Here is a 24,546-nt window from a genome sequence, read left to right as displayed (position 1 = left end):
TGAGAAGGGGTGCGTTCAGGCAGGAAGACCAACTCTATGGGGACTGGAATGTGTGCGTGGGGGGTAACGTTAAAAAGAAAACGGGAGCACGAGCTCACGTCCCGACGCCGGGCGCACGCCAGCTGCACTCCAACTCGTGGAGCAGGAGAATTACCTCCGCACTCACACGCGCACTGTGGAGGCCAAGTCAGTCCGAGTGCTCCGCACCTTCTTGGACCCCCGGACCCACGCACTAAGCGAGGAGTGGAAAAATAAAAGACACCAGCACGTTCTGCGCCCCCTCCTCTGAATTCTAGCCTACCTACCCGCGTGCCGCCCCAGGGTTGTGAGACCAGTGCGCAGGCGCCGCGGCTGTTCCCTAACTTCGAAATCTCGCCGCAGAATCTCGCGCGATGTACTTTTTTACCCTTCCTATGATGACTATGGGCCTTTGACGCACCGTGGTGACTAGAGGGCGGGGACTCCTGGAAGGGAGTTATGAAGGTTCTCTGAGGTTGGAGAATCTAGTTCCGTTAAGTCCCTGGAAAGTGCCCTCAGGTAATTGTTGGTAATAATAGCTCATCTGACGCTTTCCCCCTGGATTTCTAGCGTTAATTTAGGCTTGGAATGGATTTTACACTTTTTTTAACGTTAGCTCTCCAAAGGGCCTTTTCTTTAGGTGATAGCTTGAAAAATCTCTGTGCGTCATACATCATTAACTTTGTGCAAAGGTAGTAAAAATGAAACACTTGCAAAGAAAATCACTCATATACCACTTCTCTGGCCAATCCTTTTATCTCTCTACTCCATTCCAATAGTTAGAGTTCTAATCATGATTAGATAATTATGTATGTGTCCATTTAAAACCTGGGAGCTGGGGAGGTAGCTTAGTGGTAGAGCACTTGCCTAGTGGGCCCAAGGCCCTGGGTTCCATCCCCAAAACCACACACACAAAAAAAAGTGTAAAATATTACAAAGGAGAAAGGTGGTTCAAAGATGAGTTTTAAAAGCTGCACAAAAAACAGTAAACAGCTAAATCACTGTGCAGATTACAATCTTGGTGGGAAAAATAGTTTGGCCTAAAATTAAATGTAACACCAGCAGTAGGACTAGCAAATGAGGCAGTTTTGCCCATTATCTTCTTAAACCCTTTAATGACATATTTCTTGGACTGAGAAAAGCTGAAGATACCAAGACTTTTCACACCATTTCATCATTATTTCCATGTCTGTTTCTCCATGGTAAACATTCATGTTTATTGATGTAATGGACAGCTCTTGAATCATCAAGTCAAGAATACCATACTAGGAAGCAAGTTTAGATATAAATTCAAGTCCTCTTGTATGAGTGGGGAAAATAAAGCCAGAGAGGTAACCTGCTGAAGGCTGTAGAGATACTTCTTGACAACGATGAGATCATAGTTCAGATCACCTGAATTCTTGTCATTGTGTTGGCCTGTTTTGTTTCTTCAGAGCAGGTGTCATCTTCTGGATTTATTTGAAAACAGTATGGCTGTCTTTCCTACAATAGAATGTCAACTCAAGGAGAGCAGGGAACTCACTTGTATTTGCTATTATCATCTACACCTGGCTCCTGTAGGCACTCCATAGATATTTGTTGAATTGAATGAATGTTTCCTCCATTATCCCAATCTGATGAAATACATTTTCTTGGAGTACACATTTTCAAGGTGACTTGTTGTTTTATAACTGGATTAATTTCATTCTGCTATGGTTATGTTCCCTGCAAAACGGAGGTGTTGAAACTTAATGGCTAAGGTAATGGCAGTAAGGGGTAGGGCTTTTAGCTAGGCATAGTGGCATATGCCTGTAATTTCAGCAACTCAGGAGGCTTGAAGGAGGAGGCTCCCAAGTTCAAGGCCAGCCTCCATAATTTAGGAAGGCCTTAAGCAATCTAGCAAGACCCTGTGTCAAAATAAAAAGGGCTGGGGACTTAGCTCAGTGGTTAAGCACTCCTGCATTCAATCCCTGGAACAAAAAAAGAAAAAGAGAGGTAGGGCCTTTAAGAGGTGATTAGTCTGTGAGGGCTACTCCCCCATAAATGGAATTAAGGGACTTGTAAAACATGTTTTATGCAGCATTTGGTCAATTGCCCTTTCACCTTCTACCACATGAGGACACAATGTTCCTCTCCAAAGTATGCAGCAACAAGAAATCATCTTGGGTTTAGACAGCAGTCCATACCAGATAAACCTGTTGGTGCCTTGATCTTGGACTTCCCAACCTCCAGAACTCTGAGAAATAAAATTCTGATTTGGGTTTTCCCCCCAAGGCCAAAAATTGAACTCAGGACCTTGCACTTGCTAGGCAAGTGCTCTGCCACTGAGCTAAATCCTCAACCCCAAATTCTGTTTTTTATGTTATCTAGACTCAGGTATGCATAAAGTACAAATGGACTGAAACACAGACTAAGCTGCCAATCTTCATCAAAGCCAGAATTGTAATTAAAACACATCTGGGCTGGGGATATAGCTCAGTGGGTAGAGCGCTTGCCTTGCATGCACAAGGACCTGGTTCAATCCCCAGCACCACAAAAACAAAACATCTTTCTGCTGGGTGTGGTGACGAACACCTTTAATCCCAGCAATTTGGGAGGCTGAGGCAGGAGGATTGCAAGTTCAAAAGCCAGCCTCAGCAATTTAGCTAGGCCTTAAGCAACTCAGCGATAACCTGTCTCTACATGACCTTCTCTCCCTGATAATCCTTCCGATAAAAAAAAAAAAAATTCTTCAGCTGTTATTTCAGCCTATTCCTTTCTCACAAGCCACTGATGATTTCTCAGTGAGCAGGAGTTATGGACACTCCCCACACAAACAGAAATGGAGCATTTGAATAAAGATTAAAGAGATGTTGAGGACAAAGAGATGACAAAGGCAGTCACTGCAATCCTAAACCAACACAGAAAACTGTCATCATTCAACTTCCTCCCCATCCATCCTCCTCCTCTAACACAGGATCCTGCCACTGTCTTTATACTACACACACAACCCCACTGACTGCCCCCAGCTTCCTTCCCTGCCATTTCCTGAGGGGGATTCAGTAAGTAATAAAGAGAGGGAAACATGTAGCCTGACCACGCACCACTCCCACAAACTATCCCAGAAATTAGATCATCCAGAGTTCTTGACTACTCTGCACCACAAATGCTCTTGAGGAATGTTTACTTATGGATTAAAAACACTAACCAGGAGCTCCCACTGGCCAAACCTGGGTAACCTGAGTGCCCAAATAATTAAGGACAGTAATGAATTAGAAATCACTGAAAAAATAGGAAGCCTTAAGTCCACAGTGATCTCACGTAGATCAAGATGTGAGAGTGGAGCGTTGTGACATGCTTGTAATCCCAGGGACTTGGGAGGCTAAGATAGAAGGATGGCAAGTTCAAAGCCAACCTCAGCAACTTAGAAGACCCTCTCTCAAGAGAGAAAATTTTAAAAAGAGCTAGGGATATGGTTAAGTGCCCCAGGCTTCAATCCCCAGTACAAAATAAATAAATGAGAGAGGGCTAGAGATATGGGTCAGTGGTAGACTGCTTGTCTGGCATGCAGGAGTCAGTCCCTGAGTTCTATCCCAGCAACGCAAAAATAAATAAATAAGTGAGAGACAGGGAGGATCTTGTGGTAGATTCGGAAGGAGGGCTAGAGTTGGAAAATCATCACTTTGCAGATGAATTCAGGCAAGAATTATCAATAGATGCTAAATCCAGGGGGACATTTTTGATGAGTAGAAAGATATTTGCATGGATTTATAATTCTCCCCACAGATTGTTCATTAGTAATAAGGAAGTAGAAGAAAGGCTAGTAACTATATAATGGAGAAACTGAGCAACAAATTGGCTCAAAATAAGAAGATTGTATTTTTAAAATAGGACTGCAAAAAGATCAACATCATAAAAGGCAAAGAAAGTGATCCTAGACTAGATCCTGTACTGCAAGGGAAAATGCCCACATAGAATGTTATCAACACATTAAAAAATATTGTAACAATGTGAAATTTACCAAAGTTGATAACTAGCTGTGGTTATGTAAAAGAAAATTCTTTTTATCTGTATGTATGGTGGGCACAAACAAATGATAAATGAATTAGGGCCAAATGTTATCAATTGGTGAATCTGGGTGGAGAGTATGGAGTAAACTTTGTACTATTCTTGTAACTTAATTTCAAATAAATCGTTTGAAAATACAAAACTTCCCTGTGCTGGTCAAGAACATAAATCAAGCTGCCTCTTAATCACTTTTTATTCAGCCCTTTACTGGGACCTCTGGAAGGCTATAAATGATGCCTTTACTCTTAGGAAGTTTAACATCTCTCAAGGAGGGAAGTCCCTCAAACAAGAAGCAGAGAAGGCTATACAAGATCAACTAGGAATTTTGAAAATGGAGAAGAAGATAGGTGGATGAGATTAAGAAAGGTTGCATGGAGAAGCAGGACATAAGCCTCAAAGGGAGGATTTTAAATCAGTAGAGGCTATTACATACAGAGACAGCAATTTGAATAATTATGGGAGAGGCTTGTGCAGAGACTAAATGGAATGGAGAATAGGGGTTAGGAACTATTGGAAAATATGACTGAGTAGACAAGAGGAGGCCAGTCTGTAATATTCCTTAAGGGCAGTGTCTAACTAGGTCTCATACCAAAGATTTTATTTAGCCCCAAACCAAGGTAAAAAATTTTGACTCCAGTTCTGTGTCATAGTTGCCATGATTTTCTGTAGGTATTGTGCCTAGGGCAAGAACTGCCCCCCCACCCCTGTACTGGGGATTGAACCCAGGGTTGCTCAACCACTGAGCCACATCCCCAGCTCTTTTTAAAAAATTTTTGAGACAGGGTCTGGCTAAGTTTCTTAGGACCTCGATAAGTTGCTGAGGCTGGCTTTGAACTTGTGATCCTCCTGCCTCAGCCTCCCAAGCCACTGGGATTACAGGTGTGCACCAGCACACCCAAATAGGCCAAGGACTTTCTAAAGTCCAAGTCAAACAAGCATAGAGGTAGTTCAAGTCTTAGATGGATACTGATGGAAGGTGCCAAAAATCACTTGAGATACTATTGTCCTAATGTGTAACTATTTCAAGGAGTGCCCACATTAAAAAACAATGGCCTTGCAAGAAAGCTGTCCTTTTAGCAAAGGACAAATCTTCCCAAGTGGGGAATTTCCAATAGGAAAGGACATTGCCTACTAGAGCATTTACTACCGGAGCCCTGATTGGCCTTTTTGAGGGTATTTGAGATTTAGTTTCTCTCCTTAGAAATGAATGATGGCATTTGCAGCTGCTCAGCAACTTTCCACCTCAGGAGCAGGCTCTGGTCACCACAGCAGGCCCATGCCCCACATCTATGCTCCAGCAAAATTTTATGAACATTTTAGTAAATTCAAACCAATTTTCTCCACTACCTTGTATTAAAACTCTTCATTTGTCTTTTTCTTTTTTTAATATTTATTTTTTAGTTTTCGGTGGACACATCATTGTATGTGGTGCTGAGGATCAAACCCAGGTCGCATGCATGACAGGTGAGCGTGCTCCGCTTGAGCCACATCCCCAGCCCTCATCATTTGTCTTCATTTCCAATTTCTTTTGAGAGGCCAGTTGCTTCTAGCACTTTTAGGTCCAATGATGCACAAAATACACCCCACAGGTGAAATCTGGCCCCATTTTCTGTATTTGTATGACTCGTATGCTTACATTTTTTACATTTTTAAAGGTTGACAAAAATTTAAGTAATTCATGCTATGTGAAAAATATATGAAATCCAGATTTCAGCATCTAAAGTAATGTTTTACTGGCAGACAGCCAAATTCATCATTTTACACCGTATCTATGGCTGTTTTCCTGCTATAGTGACAGGAGAATGGTCGTGGAGATCATATGGTCTACAAAGCCCAAAGTATTTACCAACTGACCCTTTACAGAAAAAGTTTGCTGACCCTCAGACTAAAGTAATGATTCTCAACATGGGATGACTCTTGGAAGCATTCTTGGTTGTCACAACTGTGTGTGTGTGTGTGGAGGGGGGTAGATACTACCTACATCTAGTGGGTAGAGGCCAGGGATACTGCTAAATACTCTACAATGCACCGGGGAGCCCCACACAATTAACTGGTCCCAGATTTCCATAGTGCTGCGATTGAGAAACCTGGGATTAGAGGACCCTAAGGTAAACACTTTCTAGTGCAGGGAAAACTCCATCCTTAATAAGGGATCCCCTTTATTGAATAACCAAGTCTATAACTTACGTTAGCACAGGTAGCCCTCATAACGCCTGTACGAGGGAATCAATGATATACCCCATTTCTAGAGAATCTGTGAAAACAACTTGCCGCTGAGGACACAGCAAGTCCTCCTGGCTCAAGTCTGTATTTTTCCACACCTCAGAACATGCCTCTGCTCTGTGACGTCACAGGCGATTATGGCCTCACTCGGCTGCCCCCTAGTGTTCGAAAAGCGCAGAAACAGGCCAATGTTGTTTCTTAAGGTATCCTGCAGAGGCCTCCAGGCTTCCTTACAAAGGATGAGAACAGCTAGTCCAGTCTTCATTCAGCACCTGGCTATTAGGGGGAAAAAGCCTGAGGGAAATAAGCCTCACCTCATTTGCAACCAAATTCTGTAAAGTGATCACTCTCCCTCTTGCCGACTTTAATTCCTGGGGGAATGGGAGGCTTCCCTCTCTGGTAGACCTAAAATATAGCCTACTATCTACAGAATGCTTTCTGGGTCATAAAGAACAGTCATATTCATGAATTTGGGGGAACGTTCGTATCACGAGATTAAATGAAAGAAGACATGCAGAGTTATTTTCCTTCTAGAATTAAAACTCACCTGAATCTTGTTCCATAGGATGGGGCACTCCACTTTCTTCATCTGTTATCCCGATGATAATTAGGTCAACTGATTAGTTAAACCCATGCTAATAAAGTAGAAAACTCCCTGCTCATATCCACCCAGCCCCAGTGGGAATTTGAGGCTCAAATGGAGGAAAGATGGTGTTGTGGTAGCCCACCAAGGAAGATTTCACGGGCTCCTGGCTCCCCTGAGTTTCTCAAATTATCCATTTGGGAAGCAGCCACTCATTCTTCCTAAGGCAAACTGTGGTAAGCCACATGACCTAATAATTTAGGATCAGATCACAGAGCCATTTAGCATTTCTTTGAATTTTATTGAAAATTGACATAGACATTAGAAAGGTATCAAGCTAAACAGTGCTGGTTCTGGGATGTTTCTCTTGGAAAATGAAAGCCCCAGAGGGGTAGTGACTGGTCACACCTTTGAGCAAAAAGAACAAAGAAGAAAGGAAAAACACAGATTCTGAAAAACATGCAAAGAGGCTCTCTCAAGAGACACTGGACAGTGGACCGGTAGTGATGGTGGTAGGGATATATTGGAATGAGCACACTCACATGGTATTTTGATGCAAATTAAACCAATGAATTCAAGGCAGATTTATCCTCTCTTTCCAGATCCCAGGTTGAACAGAAACCTCTTGCAAAGCCCCCTATGGCCTTGGAAATTTGAATGGAGTAATTCTGCCCTCACTAAGCTTAAATCCCCTCTCCTCTCTCCTTTCTCCGCCTGAATATTAGATAGTGGATCCATTTTTCCCCCTTGCTGGGGTCTGCAGAAGGCCTGTGAATGCTGGAGAAGATGCAAATGTCACTCAACTCTCTCTTCCATGTTCAAAAATGTTTAATAATAGCCAGAGACAGTTAACCCATTGAACCAGAGAATTGTTTCAAAAGAAAAACATAAAACTCAAAACCTTGTGAACAGCACTTCCGCACCCACAGCTGAGGTCTCCTACCCCAGTCACTTACACTTGGGTGAGTGGTCCTGTAGTTGTCTCTCTGAGGTTACATTTGGTCCATTTTCCAGCTCTGATGAGTCTTTTCCTGCCTTGTTAGTTTAGGACAAGACACTTCCAATTTAAAATACCATGTAAGTCAAAAGAGAGCTTCTTGCCTGGACACAGGGACACATGGACACTTATTGAGTGGTATGTGTGTGTGTGTGTGTGTGTGTGCATGTGTGCACATGTGAGTGCACACAGTTTAGGGGAGAGGGAATTGGTCGATTTCTGGTTTGAGACAATATGGAACCCTAACTCTTCTATAATGGCAGTCTTCTCCTTTAGACTTAGTGCAGCTGCTGAAGACAAGATTAAAAAAAGCTGGAGAGGGAGAGAGAAAGAGAAAGAAAACATGAAATTAGCCAAAGAAAAAGGACATTCAAAGTAAGATGGGGAGGGGAGTGGGCAGTGTTGAGGTAGCACAGACTACACTTGGAGAAGACAGGTTAGAAATGGGGTCAGTGAGGGGCCATCACCATGGGAAAATCTGTGGAGAAGGTTTGAAGAACACCACACACCAGTTTAAAGCTTCTTGTTTTAATTAAAAACAAGCACATATTAACAGCCACATGTGAATGCTAAATGATGAAAATAAACAACAACAACAACAAAGCAAAAACCGTGATCCAACCTGCAGCTGGGGAAAGCAACCTTCTTGGCTTAAAAGAAATGAAGTGTGTGTGTGTATGTGTGTGTGTGTGTGTGTTTCAGGAAAGCCATTCCATTCCAGTCTGGGAAAAGAAAAGCACAGACCATTTCTAATGACTGGTTTAGTTTCACCAGAAGTAAACAGAGAACTTAGGGTATTTTTTAAAAAATAGTTACAATGGTACTAATTAACAAGCCTTTTCAGTGGAGAGGGGGAAAATGTCTACGTGAGAAAAACTACCCAAGGAAACAAGCATTTGGATGCTTTTAAAAGGCTTGACTATTTTTAAGGAGTTGGCCTGGAGCTTCTTCCTTCGCAGCCCCCACCTGCCCCATCCTCATGCTTTTCTATGGAGGAAAAACACACTCTAGGGTCCTCTAACACTGACGATTTGGTTTCTCTGAACATCAAAAGACCCTGTCTCCAGGAATATATATAAACAGACTGAATCCCTTGGTGAAACAGATGACAAGGAATTTAGCCTGATTTTTGCCAAGAAACAGCAGCAGGACTTTGGGCAATTCCCTTTGCTTCTCTGAGTCTCAATTTCCTCTTTGGGTTATATCTGTCTTACCCAAATTTCTCCCTTTTATATAAAATACCTGCTTACTTTCTGAAGGTCTCCCAAAGGCAATATGGCTTTAATACTTTTGAAGTATTTTGAGATCCTCAAGCCTCAAGAGGTCAATCTGTAAACAAATGCAAATAAGGGGGCCTCCTGTTTGTAATGCCCAGAATTACCCAGAAGGATGGTGATTGCTGGTTGGTAACCTCAAAGGTGGATTTAGGAACATCAAAGCTGTAAATAAGGAGTCTTTCTCAAGGAGACCTGACAGCCCTAACTCTGAGCCTGCTGAGGATTTCTTTGGTTTTTGTTTATGAGGGTTTTGATGGTCGTGGTTCGTTTTTACCAACAAGTATTGTGTCTCTTAAAATGCTCCACTGTGACTTGAATTTTCCCAAGAAACTAGTATGTGCTTTGACAGCATCACCATCTTGCTGGTCTCTGACCACTAACCAATCCTTGACTCACCAACCAATACATAACAGAAGTGAGTTCTTGCATTGTCAACAAGAGAAAAGCCTGTGCATGTCTGCTTTTCAGTTTTTCTACTTTCTTCTGCTGTTTTTTTTTCCTTCCTACTATTTAGTAATATGTTACTGAATAAAGAAATTCCTTCCTCTTTTTTGGCACTTCAAAAAGGCCTAGAAATTTGGCATAGCCTTCTTGACTCTGTGATCACAAAACAACCCCCCCAAAAAAAAAGAAAAAAAAAAGAAAAAGGTCATTGTCGGTGTCAGTGGGACTGGGAGGCAGGAGCAAGTTGAAGAAATAAAAAAAAAAAGTGGGGCTTGAAGTACACAGCAGGGGTGGAATGCCCGGTTGCCTGGCACCCCAAAGGAAAGCTGTCAATTAAAATAGGAACCTTCGCTTAAAAGGTTAAGTGGAGTCCAGTCCAGCTGTAGCAGGGGATACTATTCAGTACACAGCCATGGATTACTGCAAAGGAAGGGCAGAGAGACGGCATATTAGCCACAGATCATTGCTTGGTCGCCTCCAGCTCTCACTCTGTCACTGCCCAAACACCAAAGGTCATTGTGCCTCATGACCCTGACAAGAGAGGGCTCCCTATTTCAGAGGGATTCCCAAAGCCACTCTTAGATGGGACCCATTATAAAAATTAGGGCAAATTTTTTTAAAAATCAAATTACCTAAAGGTAAGGACCTTCTAAGGCACAACACCTATTTTCTTCCCTCCAACTGATAAGCTTGCATGTTCTTACTGAGGACATACACAAAACACACATTACGATCATCCTCACATTCACCAAAGAGACTAGAAGACTTATTCAAGCTCTTGAGTCTTCGACCAGTTGGCTTTCCAGTTTATGAAATGGGATTATTATCCCTGCTACTTGCCCTGCCTTATTAGGATGTCATAGAGTTCCCTGGGAAATGACCAAGGAGATGCGAACATTCCTTAGAAGAATCTTATAAGTCTATCCTTCAAGATTCTAGTCTGGTAATAATATTCAGGTTTATTCTCCCTTCTGCATTTGTCAGGTACCCAGAGTTAGAGAGGGGAAATTTATGCTATTTATTTCAGAAATTGTGTATTATGCTTCCGGGTTTGGTATAAATAAACTCATGGCTTTTAAGATAGTTTGACTGCAGTTACTTTGAATAAAAACTGCAAAGGGCTGGACTCCTTTTGAAGCTCTCTAAAAAGGGGCTGTGGCTTCTCAGGTTAGTGAAGGGGGCAGGGAAGACCACGACTGGGACACAGGAGACTAAGGGGACAGCTTTGCTGACTGGTGCTTACTCAGCCATGGTGGATGCAAATACCTAAGGGAAACAAGGATCAAGGAGAGTTTGAACAGGGAAACTGTGGCAAAGAGTAGCAGATGGGACCTCTGAATGTCTGGCAAGAAGGAATGTGAAGGGGATAGTGGGAAGAATGGATGACTGGAGGTCCTAGGAGAAGGAACTGAGATGCATTTCTGAGTCAGGTGACTGCTGACTTTTTGACCAGAGGCCAGAAACCATCCTCTGACTCTCAGGCTTCTATAAACTCTCACAGAAGAGAGGGAAGGGCATGGTGCATATGTCCCCCGAGACATGTTAAAGGGAAATTAGAGAAAGGGAGGCTCAGTTGTGTTGCACGGGAAAGGGTGCATCTATGGGAAGCCCAAACTAAAAATGAAAAGAGAAGCTGGGTTAATGAATGGGTGGATTAATATACCCAAAAAGGGGGTGATCAGAAGAAAATTGTTTGTCATGATGACTAGTGGATAACTTAGAATATAGCTATGTTAGAGTGCCTTGAGGTCATACTGAACTGGCTCCTGGGAACATGCTTTCTCTCTCCTATACCGACATAACCCAGTTTGACAGCAGTAGTGGCATCAGATAGCAAAATAAAGATCAACAACCTGAAAAATATTTTTAAAAATCTCTTCTTAATTAGGTCCTAACCTAGTAATTATGAGCTCCCCACCACCCAGATACCTTCAGCCCTCAGACACTTTGCTAGGCACAAATGGGGAGTTGCTGTTTAATTCTGGTCAACTAGCATGGGCTCTGAGACTTGCTGTTAAGATAGATAGTAAATAATTTCATTGTTGTTCCTTTTAGATATACATGACATATTTCATTGTTTTTTTAGGATCATTACGTTTGGCCCGGTTTCATGGGCCTTAAGTTTCAGAAGCCTCTATGATGGACTTTCTCTTTGGGATTTGCTTGAAAGTAGGATGTTTTGCCAGCTGCTTGAAGTTGCCAGTGGAATAGCTACAGCAATCAGTTTGGTGACTAACAGCAGGCTCTCCATCTAAAATCATAAACTGCATGGGTAAGCAGGGAGAAGTCTTCTCAATATTTTATATTCTCCAGTCCAAACAGACCAAATGTAAAAAAGGCCTTTACGAGACAACCAGGGTATTTCAAACACTAAATAGACATTTTATGTTAGCAAATTATTGTTAATTTTGTAGGTGTGATAATGCTGGGAGTGTGGTTATTATTATTATTTTTTGGAGTCATTATCTTTTAGAAATACATACTAGAGCATGTACACATAAAATGACAGAGGTTTTGCCTTACAATAATCCAGCAGGTCTGTGGTAATTGATGAAATAAAATTGGCCCTATGTTGATGGTTTATTTGGTGACTAGATTGTGGGTACACAAGGCTGCAGTGAACTATTCTCTCTTTTTTTGCTCACGCTTGGAAGTTTCCATGGCAAGATTTTTTAAATAATAAGAAGCCTAATTATGTTAAATGAAAAATATTTATATTCCTGTTCCTCCATTACCTGAGCCTAGCAAAGTAGATAGAAGGTGCTTAATCACTGCTTTCAGCCTCCCTGTGACCTACTTGACACCAGGGACAGCTTTATTTACTTCTCTAGATATAACACCTAGCTCTCAGGAATCCTTACCAAAGGATACCCCTTCCTTAGCAGAGGTTTTCATGAAGATGGTACTTGTAGAATTAAATCTAAGACCACCTCTATAATATCTATGTTTCTTCATTTTCTTCCTCTTTGATTACGGTTTGGGGGGAAAGCCAAAAGGAAAACAGAGAACTTGAACTCCTCAGATAAGAAACAGCCACCAGAGGGAAACAGAATCAAGTTTACATCAGCTTTGTACATTTCCAAATCTGGGATTAATGCTGACTATGACACTGCAGGACAGTTTCTTGTATCACCAGTTAATTTTGAAAGTAATGATTATGTATATTTAAAAAAAAAAAAAACGGCCTGTAATTCCAGTGGCTCAGGAGGCTGAAACAAGAGGATCACACGTTCAAAGCCAACCTCAGCAATTTAGCGAGGCCCTGAGCAATTTAGCAAGATCCTATTTCAAAATAAAAGATAAAAAAGAAAGGGCTGGGGATATGGCTCAGTAGTTAAATGTCCCTGGTTTCAATCCCCAGTATCAAAAAAAAAAAAAAAAAAGAAGAAGAAGAAAAAGAAAAAAGAAAGAAAGAAGGCCACAATTGAAACCTCAAATACTGATCACATCTATGCTACCCAGCTGTTCTATCAGCAAAAGTCTGCAAAAGCCCCCCTTTACATCAGGCAGGCAGGCAGACATTCCACATATATGCTTGAAACCACCCCAGGCTATTTCTTCGTATCATAAGACATAAGAGGAAACCAGCTAATCTAATGAAGTAGTTTCTTTTATGATTAGATATGTGTGTTAGGGGTGTGGGGTTTGGGGAGATATGTTCTAGGAGCCACTGCCAGTTCTACTTAGAGTTAATAAAGCTTACCAGGACCCTGGGTCTCATGCAGCATGCAGCAAACAGCAGAGTTAACTGTAAAACAGTAAGAGCTAATGAAGGTGGGGTGAGCACGAAGAGAAATCAACTATTATGAGTTGACACAATGAAGAGTTAGAGATCAAAAGAGATTAGGAGTGCAGGGAGGGGCAAAGGGAAGGGTGGACTGGTAGGCACCCCTCAAACACTGGTACTCTTTCTTGATCTTTCTAATAGCAGCCAAAGGATCTCCTGAATATGAGACTCTACTAGATCCACCTGCCCACTCTTGAGAAGAAATCTACTACCACCATTTCTATCCTCAAAACTCGCCGCCACCATCATGATGGTAGCAGAGTGGCACAGGTCTAATGGTGGGTCTTCCAGAAGTTAATCAATTGTTCATGGAATTATATAAGGAGCCCAGACCTGGGTTTACTTATACATTTGGGAGTGTGGAAGAGGACTGGCTATTTTTTTAGGCCATTGTTGCTCATATGAGGTACCACGTCCCAGCAAGGTTTTCACCCATCTCAGAACTGGAAATGGGTACCATTACCAACCCCAGATATTTCTGGAGACTGGAGAGGTATTTCCCTATACAGGGTCTTTTGCTTGGGTTGGGGGAAAGTCAGATAATCTGAGGCAATAAGAAGAAAGCCTGGTCTGAGGAGAGTTCTCACAGAACATTTTGAAAGGGGACTATTTATTATTTATTATTATTTATTTAGTGTCAGTGTCCTCTGAGCAAAATACATAATCTCCCAATTCCTGCAAGTGGGCAACTGCCCCAGGGATATAGTTAACAAATACCACGGGATTACAAAGGCAGAAGATTAGAGCCCCAAAGGTAATTTTTCTGATCTTAAAAACTGGAAATGGGGGGCTGGGGCTGTGGCCAGTGGTAGAGCACTTGTCTTGCAAGTGTGAGGCCCTGGGTTCAATCCTCAGCACCACATAAATAAAAAATAAAGGTATTATGTCTACCTACAACTAAAAAAAAAATTTAAAAAAAAATGGAAATGGGCTAGGGTTGTAGCTCAGTGGTAGAGTGCTTGCCTAGCATATGTGAGGCACTGGGTTCAATTCTCAGCACCACATATAAAAAAAAGATCCATCAACAACTAATACAAAAATTTTAAAAATACTGGAAATGCCTGTAATCCCAGCTACTCAGGAGGCTAAGGCAGGAGGAGTTCAAGTTTAAGGCCAGCCTCAGCAACTTAGTAAGACCCTGTCTCAAAATAAAATTTAAAAATGGGCTGGGAGTATAGCTCAGGGCTATAGAGCACTTTCCTAGCATGTGTGAGGCCCTGGGTTCAATCCCCAGCACCACATACACATACGCACACAAAAAGAAGGCAGCCATTTCTGCTGGTACAACTAATATAACCATGACAGGTAATACCAAAAAGTTCATTAATCAGTGAATTTTGACATATAGTATTAAGATTCAATAACCAGGGGCTGGGGTTGTCGCTCAGTGGCAGAGCACTTGCCTCGCACATGTGAGGCCCCAGGTTCGATCCTCAGCACCACATAAAAATAAATAAATAAACAAAGATATTGTGTCCTTGTATAACTAAAAAATATTTTAAAAAAAGATTCAGTAATGAAAATCTCTAGATTTCAAATGACACATTTGTTAGTCCAGTGTGAAAAAATTAGATTGCAAAAGTGAGTGCCTTCAAATATGAAATGTTTTACAATTGTACAAAGTTATTCAAAGTCACAGTTATGCAAAGTTGTACACTGTGTTATTCCTAAGTAATAAGCCAGGCACAGAGGAAAGGAAGATGTTTCTTCCTTTTGGCAAGTATCCAATAGACAAGTCCAGGAATGGGTGGCTAAAAGAAGGCAATGGGGGCTGGGATTGTGGTTCATCGGAAGAGCACTCCCCTAGCACGGGCGGGGCCCGGGTTGGATCCTTAGCACCACATAAAAATAAAAAAGGTATTGTGTTGTGTCCATCTACACCTAAAAAATAAATATTTTTAAAAAATTAAAAAAAAAACAAATAAAAAATAAAAGAATGCAATGAATGACCATGGACACCTTGCAAGTCCTATTTAGTAAGGACATTGCTAAACACTCCATCTTGGAACTCCTTGGGTTGCACTATACAAGCAACCAAAGAGCATAAGAGCACTCACTGCTGGATGTTTTCTTGGTGTTGTATAGGTCTGACTAGAAAAGCTTTTCTCTTCTCTGGTTCTGAGATGAGGAATGGGTAACTTTGGCAAGCATTGACTATTGACCAGGACCATTAGGAAGGGGTGGGGTCAGGACTACTGACACACACTGTAACCTGGAGCACATTTGATCCTGCTTTCCCAAGTACCAGAGGAGACAGATTCGTTTTTCAGTCACTTCTCCAGCTTGAGGATGGGGCACTCAAAGGATGCCAACATCTGAAGGCTCCCCACTAAGTTCTCAGTACCCCAGGCTGGGCACAATTAAGCAGCCAGCAGGAAGGCATAGAAAAGGGTGGGAAATATGGGCTGGGATGCAGCCTTCAGTGGAAGCAGTTAAATTCTGTTGGCTGCAGCTAAAGAGAACTGAGGCAGGTGAAAGCTGGACTATGGGCATGGAAACGTGGGCAACCTCAGATACAGGACGAGCAAGCAGGCCTGGAAACATCAGGTCCAACCTCCTTGTGGTGGGGAGCTGGGAGGAGGTGTCCAGAGGCATCTGCTAAAAGGTTCTCTTTATTCTACCACCCTCTATCCGCCCTTCCTTTTTCTTCCACTCCTTACAACTTGCATTTCTCCCTGTTTCCTCCCTTCTACTCTCACATTCCCTTTGCTTTTCCTCTCCTTTCCCTTGCTTTTTCATATCCCTTTTGCAGAGTTTTTCTAAGTAGCCCAAACAGAGGGGCTGAACCTCTGGGACCCAACCCTCCCCTACACTCAGTTCTCCAAACAGGGAAACCAAAGGTTCCATGGGGACCAGTTATAGGTATTCAAATTAGTCTAAAAGCATGTGGTTCATGCCTGGTCACCAGTCCTTAGCCCCCTCAGCCTCTGGGTCCTGCTCTGGGGAGATGAGCAGAAGGAAAAAGGAACCACCACCCTAGATAAGCCTGCTACTTACTTTTTCTTCTCTTTATCTCTTTTCAGAGTCTGTGAGCCTCCAGCCTGGGAACCCTGAGACTGGAGCAACTCGGCCGCCGTCTTTCTCTGTTTGAAAGCATTCACTTCATCATCCAGGGATTTCTTCTTATCCTCCAGCTTCTTCTTCTCATCTTGGTGAAGTTTCTTCAAACGGTCAAATTTCTCATGCAGCTGTCAGGGAGACAGAGATTAGAAAAAAGTCCCTCAAGGTAGCCTCCAACCCAGCAGAATGAGGACTGGCAAGGCTGCAACTTTGTAGGACCCCTGGACCGCAGGACACATTTCTGCCAGGTATTGCCATGATGGTATCAAAAGGCACACTGCTGTAAGCAGTTCTCTCCACCTGGTATTTTATCTCAAAATCTCTGCTTCTGAAATGGTCAAGGAACAGTGTGTTCTGTGTCATCCAACATTATGTTGAAAAGAATCCCCATAGCAAGCATGGTGGTGGACAGCTGCAATGGCAGTGACTCAGAAGGCTGAGGCAGAAGGATCACAAGTTCAAGGCTAGCCTTAGCAACTTAGTGAGGCACTAAGCAACTTATCGAGACTCTATATCAAAATAAAAAATAAAAGCCTCAGTGGTAGAGCGCCCCATCCCTTTTTATTTTTTTTTATTTTGAGACAAGGCCTTGCTAAGTAGTGGAGACTGGCTTTAAAACTGAAATCCTGTTCAGCCTTCCAAGTCGCTGGAAGGATAGGTGTGCACCACCACACTCAGCTAATTATTACAACAATCAGATGAGGTAGGTTCTGCTATTGTATCCAATTTTATAAGGAAACAGGAGGTCTGAGAAATGAGAGCATTTGCCCAGACAAACCAAACTTTAGAGGATTATGTAATAGGACCTCCCATATGTAAGAAGCCCCCACTTTTCTTATCCCTTGCAATGAGGGAGGATTACAAAGAAAACTGCAGCAATGATAAATATGGTCTAAGGAAATACTTGGCTTTCGTCATGAAAGGAGATAAAAAGATCTTATAAAATGGAATGAGTGCGGACACCCTAATCTTAACCAGAGGTGAGGCTCAACTAACCCTGAATAGAACCAGAAACCTAAAGAACCACAAGCATATTCTGCTATGCCACTGTGACAAACAGATCAGGTGCAAGAACCATAGGCTCTGCCTTGCATGCACAAGGCCCTGGGTTCAATCCTCAGCACCACAACAAAACAAAAGAACCATAAGCTGTCACAAACTAGAATGTGGAAACTATTCTATAAAGTAAGAGCAGATCAAGCAGAATTTTACCTTATTTGGAGGATTCAGGGGAGAATTTAGGATTCTGTAGCACTCGCCACACATTAAGAAGGTCAGTATTCTAGGTCCTGTGGGTATTTGGAATTGTCACTTAGTAAGGTGTGGTAAGTGACAAACTTGTTGTATAAGATGGTTTTTACTAGTCACTTGGAGTAAGGGGGTCACTTGGGCTGCCCATCAGTTTAACCTAGCTTTTGTTTGTTGCAACTTTTATTCATTTATCATTGAGATCCCCTCGCCTCTCCTCCTAAAAGGGCTGGGTGATATTTTTCTTCTTAAAAGTGAAACTGAAATAAAATCAATACCCTTTCCATGGGCTTGGTGATAACCCTTGAGAGTCACAGCAGATTAGACATGGAAAAGACTTGGGAAGTAATTAAATGCTTCTCTTCTTTATGGTAGAGGCTTTTTTTATATCATTATTTTATTTATTTATTTTTACATGATGCTGGGGGTCGAACCCAGTGCCTCACGCATGTGAGGCAAGCACTCTACCACTGAGCTACAACCCCAGCCCCATTGTAGAGGATTTTGAAGCCCAGAGACGCAAAGCAGTAGCTGACATGACCAAACGTACCTGAGGTCAATTAATCTGTCAGGCAGAGGTGGATTGGTAGGGGAGACCTTGGAGGCCAGGTCATGGCTTAGAGAACTAACTACATGTTTAGGAAGGATTGTCAAACCTTAGTTTAAGAACTTGCTAGGCCTGGACAGATAAACCATAAAATGAAATGGAACATAATAACCAAGTATACAGGGAAATGCCCCATCTGTCCCTGTGTTAGGTTTTAGCAAATTATCTAGGACCACCTGAAACCACCTTTCCCCATAGCCACCAGAGAAAGTAGAATGGCCCAGGTCAGCAAGAAAGTCATTAGTTGTCCCTATAGAGTTCTGAACTCCCAGGAAAGGGAAAGTAATCAGCCGTAACCTCAAGGGCTGGACTTTATACCTGTATTTCTCAACAGTATTTTCTGTGATACTGAAAATGTTCTGTATCTGTGTTGTTCAATATAATAGTCACTAGCTGCCAGACATGGTGGCACATGCTTATAATCCCAGTGACTCGGGAGGCTGAGGCAGGAGGGTCACAAGTTTGAGGCTACCCTCAGCAACTTAGTGAGGCCCTTAGCAACTTAGTGAGACCCTGTTTCTAAATAAATAAATAAATAGATAGATAGATTAAGAGGGCCAGGGAAGTGGCTCAGTGGTTAAGTACCATTGGGTTCAATCCCAGATATTTTTTTTAATATTTTTAGTTGTAGTTGGACACAAAACCTGTATTTCATTTATTTTATTTTTATGTGGTGCTGAGGACCAAACCTGGGCTGCACGCATGCCAGGCGAGCGCGCTACCGCTTGAGCCACATCCCCAGCCCAAAAACCNAAAAAAAAAAAAAAAAAAGCTCTACCCAGCCAAGGTAGGAGAAGCTGTGCTCCATTCCTGCCTAGAGGCCACAAGGCTCTTACCCAGGGTGAAGCCCGTCATGGGCTTCCACGCCCTGATGGACCTCCCTTCCCTTCCTGCTTGGCACCCAGGCTCCCATTTACCTCTTTCTCTGCCTCTTTGAGCTCCGCTTCTTTCTCTTTGACTCTCTGGACGAACATCTGTCTCATCTCCTCTTCCTTTTTCTGCAGCTCTCCTAGGAATTCATTTCTTTTGGCCTCATACGTCTCCTGTAAACTGCGAGCATGTGTCAGGTTAATCCCTCTGCCTTCAGAGGGGCTCTTTGATGAAAACTGTCTCCAACCATCCTCCCTGAGTTCCTTCATCCTCCCCCAATTTTAATAGAGATGCAAAAATAGAACCACAAAGCAGCAGGCAGCTGGCTCGGCACATGACGGTGGATCATAGGGCTACTTGAGGGAAAAAAGTGGGCCTTGGCCAACTGAAGAGACTTAGAAAATCTGGTTTTATGCCTTCATATCACACATGAGGAAACTGAGGCCCAGAGAGGTGAAGTTACTCACTGAAGATCACAGAGCTAGTTGGAGACAGAGGTGGGACCAGAAGCTGTATCTCCTGTCTATTCATTTGGGCCCACCCATGGAACTATGCTGCCAAGTCCTGGCTCTAAAACTGACCATGTTAATTCAATGCTTCCACAAATACTTCATAAGACTCCACCATGTGCTAGACATGGTACTAATTAATACTATGCTAATCACTGAGCATCTGGACACCATTCCTGCCCTCAAGGAACTTGGGGTCTAGTGGGAGATGCCTGGGCTAAGGCCTCTGCCCCTGGACTGAACTTATTTTGAGGTGAGGTTCCTGAGTCTGGTAGAAGAGGACAGGCTTTGGATGCTCCATTCAAGAACTGTACATGTATCTACTGTATGGTTTAAAACAGGAGAACTGACTGGATCCATGAGAAAGACCACTCTGGCTGTATTGTGAAGGAGAGATCTTCCAATGATCCAAGTAAAAAAATGGCGGGATCTGCATGTTAAGGGGTGGTAAGGAATGGAGGGAGGTAGAGGAGCAGTAAAGGAAGCAGAACTCCCAGGACTTAGGAAAGTCAAAATGATTGTGGTTTTGGGTTTGTGCACCCAGGTGGAAGGTGATTCCAACAGGGAACACTGGGAAAGGAGTATGTTTAAGAAGAAAGGAGGTGAATTAGATTATGGACAACTCACATTTTTGGTAGGGCCTCTGTGGAATGTCTGAGTGGAAATGTCCAGTATTCAGTTGGATCAGAGGGTTTAGAACTCAAAAGTAAGATTTTAGTTTTTGAGTCATCCACTTTGAGGTGGTAATTAGGAATATGAAAGTAGAAGGAACCAGCCACAAAGAGAATGGAGTGAAAGAAGCAGAAGGAATCCTAGGGGAATACCAACATTTAAAGGAATAGGCTGAAGAATGTGAGCCTGCAAATGTAACTGACAAGGGAGTAGTAAGAGAAGGAGAGGAATAAAACCAGCCAGGTCATTACTGGAAGAGCCAATATTTCAAGAAGGAGAAAGTGGGGAATAGCATCAAATGTTAAGCATTGAGATCAAAGAAGATGAGACTCTAAGGCCACAATGAAATTGGCTACCAGTGGGTGATTGCTGGCCTTGGAGAGAAGCACTTCCATGGGGTGTTGGGAACCTCTTTGACTGCATTGAGTTGAGGAAGTAAATGAGAGAAGAGGAAGAGGAGCCATAAATACAGAATGACTCTCCTTCCTGTAAGAGCCACCCTGTTTTAAAAAAATATATTTTCTTAGTTGTGCATGAACATGATACCTTTATTTTATTTATTTATCTTATGTGGTGCTGAGGATCAAACCCAAGGCCCCGCAAATGCTAGGTCAGTGATTCACCACTGAGGTACAACCCCAGCCCCAGAGCCAACTTTCTTGAGAGAGCAGGAGCTGGCTAGGAAGAAGAGCAGAGCTAAGAGAGAACTTCTTTAGAGTGGGAATATTTACAGGCAATGTGGAAAGGGGTCAGTGGAAGAGGAGTGAAGAGGATGAGGACACAGAAACAGAACTACTCACAATGAGGCGGGCATGGTAGTGCACGCCTGTAATCCCAGCAGTTTGGGAGGTTGAGGCAGGAGGACCACAAGTTCAAGGCCAGCCTCAGGAACTTACTGAGCCCCTGGGCAACTTAGCAAGACCCTGTTTCTAAATAAAAAGGGGTGAGGAAGTGGCTTAGTAGTTAAGCGCCATTGGGTTCAATCCCTGGTACCAAAAAGAAAAAGAAAGAAAATCAAAAAAGAAAGAAAGGATGGAGCAAAGGTCCTTCCAGCACTGAACTGCCAGGTGGAGGCACACTTCCTACTCCACAGATGCAGAAGTAAACCGTGGGAGGCAAAGGAGAGAAGCAGTTGAGGTAGCTCTCATCAGAACAGAAAGCTAAGCTCTCCTTCCTCCACCCCAGGGACTCCAGTGACCTTTCCTAGTCTGTCCCTGTTAGGAACTAAGGCTTCTGGGCTTTGCCCCAGGCCACTTTTCTGCTGCAAACAGGTACTATAGGAACTTAGAGGCCCTTGGAAAGCTGCCTTCTCTCACAAATATCCCCTACATTTGCTTATTGATGCCTGACATTTCCTAAAAGGAGACTGAGCCACAAAGGGCACCACATGGTAATTTAACACACAGGGCTTATGCATATAGATCAGACGTGTTTCTACTTGGTCTATCTCTCCCATCTGCATAAAACACTGCTTTTAGAAACATTCTCCTTCTCTGAAAGCATCTGAGATTCTGATTTAAGAAATATGCCAGTGATTATTCATATCCTGTGGCCAAAACAAAACTTTCACTTCAATGCAAACATGAAGGACAGTGAATAAAGAATCTGCATTCATCAATATGGGTAAAGTGACTGCTACCTAATCCTATCTGGTGTGTGTGTGTGTGTGTGTGTGTGTGTTTTCAGGGCTGGGGCTGGAACCCAGGGCCTCCCACACACTAGGCAAGCATTCAATTACTGAGCAATATTCCTAGCCCTCCTATCTGGTTTTGAGAATGGCAAGGAGGGTAAAGAACAGACTGGAGGCCTGCCCAAGCAACAGAAGCCTGATGAAGAAAGTAGGGCAGAAGACAGTTAATAACTGCCACCCTGTGGAATAGGGAGGGGCTCCAGTTCAGGGATCCCTTCCCCCACAGTTGACTGGATGTGGGGGTAGGGGGCTGTGAGAGATCAGCCAGGCTGTCTCTCTGGGTCCCCTCCCTTCCCTCACACCTATCAATAGGGTCACAGTGTTTCCCAAGCCTCTCCCACTGCAGCTGTCTTGGCTGGTGCACAGACGCCGAGAAGGAAGGAACAAACAGAACTGGTGAGTGAGTGACCTCTGTTCCTCCTGCGAGGAGGAACCCATGTCTGGCTTCCCATGTTAATTCTCCAGGGCAAGGTTTCCATACCACCTGGGTGGGCTGAGCTGGGCTGGCCTGGCTTGGCTTGTTGGGGGCGGTACCTGAAGGGTTTGCTGTCAGGGTCGGTGTCCTTGAAGCCCATCTCCTCCAGCTTACAGCGTCGGTACAGTTCATAGTGCCGGGTGTGGGTCTGCTCCCGCAGATCCTCCATGTTGACCCGAATCAGCATCTCCCGCAGCTTCACAAAGTCGCAGTGAGCCTCGTTTTCAACTGCATAGCAGGGATTGGGGTATTGAAAGGATATTGAAAGGAAGGCCAGCAGAAGCAGAAATGGACGAAATGAGAGGCAACATGCCCAACAGTGACATTGCCTTGCAATCTGTGTAGATAGAACCTGTGAATTTACCTCCTAATTTGCTTTTAAACTGAAAATGCAAATGGAAAGTCACAAAAATGGCAGTCATGGAAAACTGGAATGCCATAAAAATATCTAAGGATGTTCAGTAGCATCTCAACCCAAATTCACCAATCAGACTATCACAGGATTGTCTACCCTGTGCCACTTTGTGGACAACAGCATATGTACACCTATTCAATAAACATTTGTGGAATCTCTGTTCTTAGTACGGTATGGGGCCCTGGGAATTCAGAAACAAAGTAATGGAATCCTGTTCTCAGGAGCTTAAGTTTAGTGGAAGAATAGATGTAAATAGGCAAATACTAAACAATGCAAAAATTATAAAAATGGAGGTAGAGCTGAGTAAAATGGAAGCCCAGAAGGTGGTGGGGGAGGGATCCTACAAACTCCTTGGAGAGTGTAGGTTTCACCAAAGAGACAGCTCCTAAGATGACTCTGGAAAGAAGAATAAGAGTTTATCAGGCAGATGAGGAACACTGTCCTTGCAAGGTCTCCGTGTGGCTTCACAAGTTTATATAAGTAGTATGTTACAGAGTTAGGATACAAACCCAGGCAATGTAGGGGGGAGGCAGATGGCCAAGTCTCCAAAGAATAAGGGGAAAGAGCCAGGGTATCAGTAGATGATGGTGACAAGCAGGGGTGGACCTCAGGGGTGGCCCATTTGGATGGCAGAAGCTTTGAAGGAGTGTTTGAATTAATGGCCTGATAAGCGGCAATGATGACTAGAAGAAAGTGAACCCCACTTTCTGGCCTGAGTGAAAAAGGTCCCTTCTTGAGACAGTGTGGCAAAGGTCTGCATTTTGGATAGTGGCCAAGAATGACAGAGATATGGACCAAATCACAGCAAAGTGGATTTCTGGCTGGAACCGAAGGTCATGAGCACTGCTTTGTCAAGATGTCTCCAGACATGGCTCTGCTGTGTTGAATGGTGGTGTTTGGACTAAACATGGCGGGGGATGGTGGTGTCTGAAATGATGAACAGGATCAGTCATCCCAGATTCTGTTTTGTAGGCCTGGGAAAGGGCAGTGGGAACAGAAAGGGGTTGGGGAGTGACAGGGTGAGGAATACTTTCAGCAGATTGCCTTGTAGTCATCAGAGAAATCTTTCCAAAGCCCAGATAGATCCACATAATCCCCCTGTTTAAGGTCTATTGCTTTTGGAGTACCCCCTATTCTGCTGTCACAGAACATAAACTGATATTAAAAATTGCATCAGCTAGGCGCGGTGGTTCATGCCTGTAATCCCAGCGACTCCGGAGGCTGAGGCAGGAGGATCACCAGTTCAAAGCCAGCCTCAGCAACAGTGAGGTACTAAGCAATTCAGTGAGACCCTGTCTCTAAATAAAATACAAAATAGGGCTGGGGATGTGACTCAGTGGTCAAGTGTTCTTGAGTTTAATCCCCAGTACCAAAAAAAAAAAAATTGAATCAGTAAGGCAACTTCTTGGGACCATGCTAAATGCCACCTGCTTCTCCAAATCTGGACAGGGATTCCTGATAGTCAGTCAGAAGTCCCCTATAAGGATGTAAGGCCCCTGCAATATGCAACATCATCCTCATTCAAACTAATAGTCAGGGTTGGGGGTGTAACTCAGTGGCAGAGCACTTGCCTGGCATGCTCAAGGCCCTGGGTCCCATCCCCAGCACTTCAAAAAAAAAAAAAAAAAAAAAAAAAAAAAAAAAA

General features: G+C 43.2%; 1 protein-coding gene across 7 annotated transcripts in view; it reads right to left on the bottom strand.

Annotated features, from left to right (window-relative positions):
* Septin6 (septin 6) overlaps positions 1 to 24,546 on the bottom strand; it is a 73,468-nt gene that overhangs the window by 1,734 nt on the left and 47,188 nt on the right. The window contains exons 7-11 of one of the 7 annotated variants that reach the window (XM_048797138.1): positions 22,546 to 22,714; positions 19,188 to 19,320; positions 16,353 to 16,543; positions 13,272 to 13,333; positions 7,131 to 8,159 (exon numbers count right to left, since the gene is read on the bottom strand). In XM_048797138.1, coding sequence (XP_048653095.1) covers positions 8,041 to 8,159; positions 13,272 to 13,333; positions 16,353 to 16,543; positions 19,188 to 19,320; positions 22,546 to 22,714 — 674 coding nt within the window. In that variant the 3' untranslated portion in view covers positions 7,131 to 8,040. Of the gene's footprint in view, positions 1 to 7,130; positions 8,160 to 8,359; positions 9,989 to 13,271; positions 13,334 to 16,324; positions 16,544 to 19,187; positions 19,321 to 22,545; positions 22,715 to 24,546 lie in introns of those variants that run through there. The other 6 variants (XM_015498521.2, XM_048797139.1, XM_015498520.2 and 3 more) reach the window with 6 other exon arrangements.

Source organism: Marmota marmota, unplaced genomic scaffold, assembly GCF_001458135.2.
Source record: "Marmota marmota marmota unplaced genomic scaffold, marMar, whole genome shotgun sequence".
NCBI classification, from domain to species: domain Eukaryota; kingdom Metazoa; phylum Chordata; class Mammalia; order Rodentia; family Sciuridae; genus Marmota; species Marmota marmota.
This window is presented reverse-complemented; position numbering and strand designations above follow the sequence as displayed.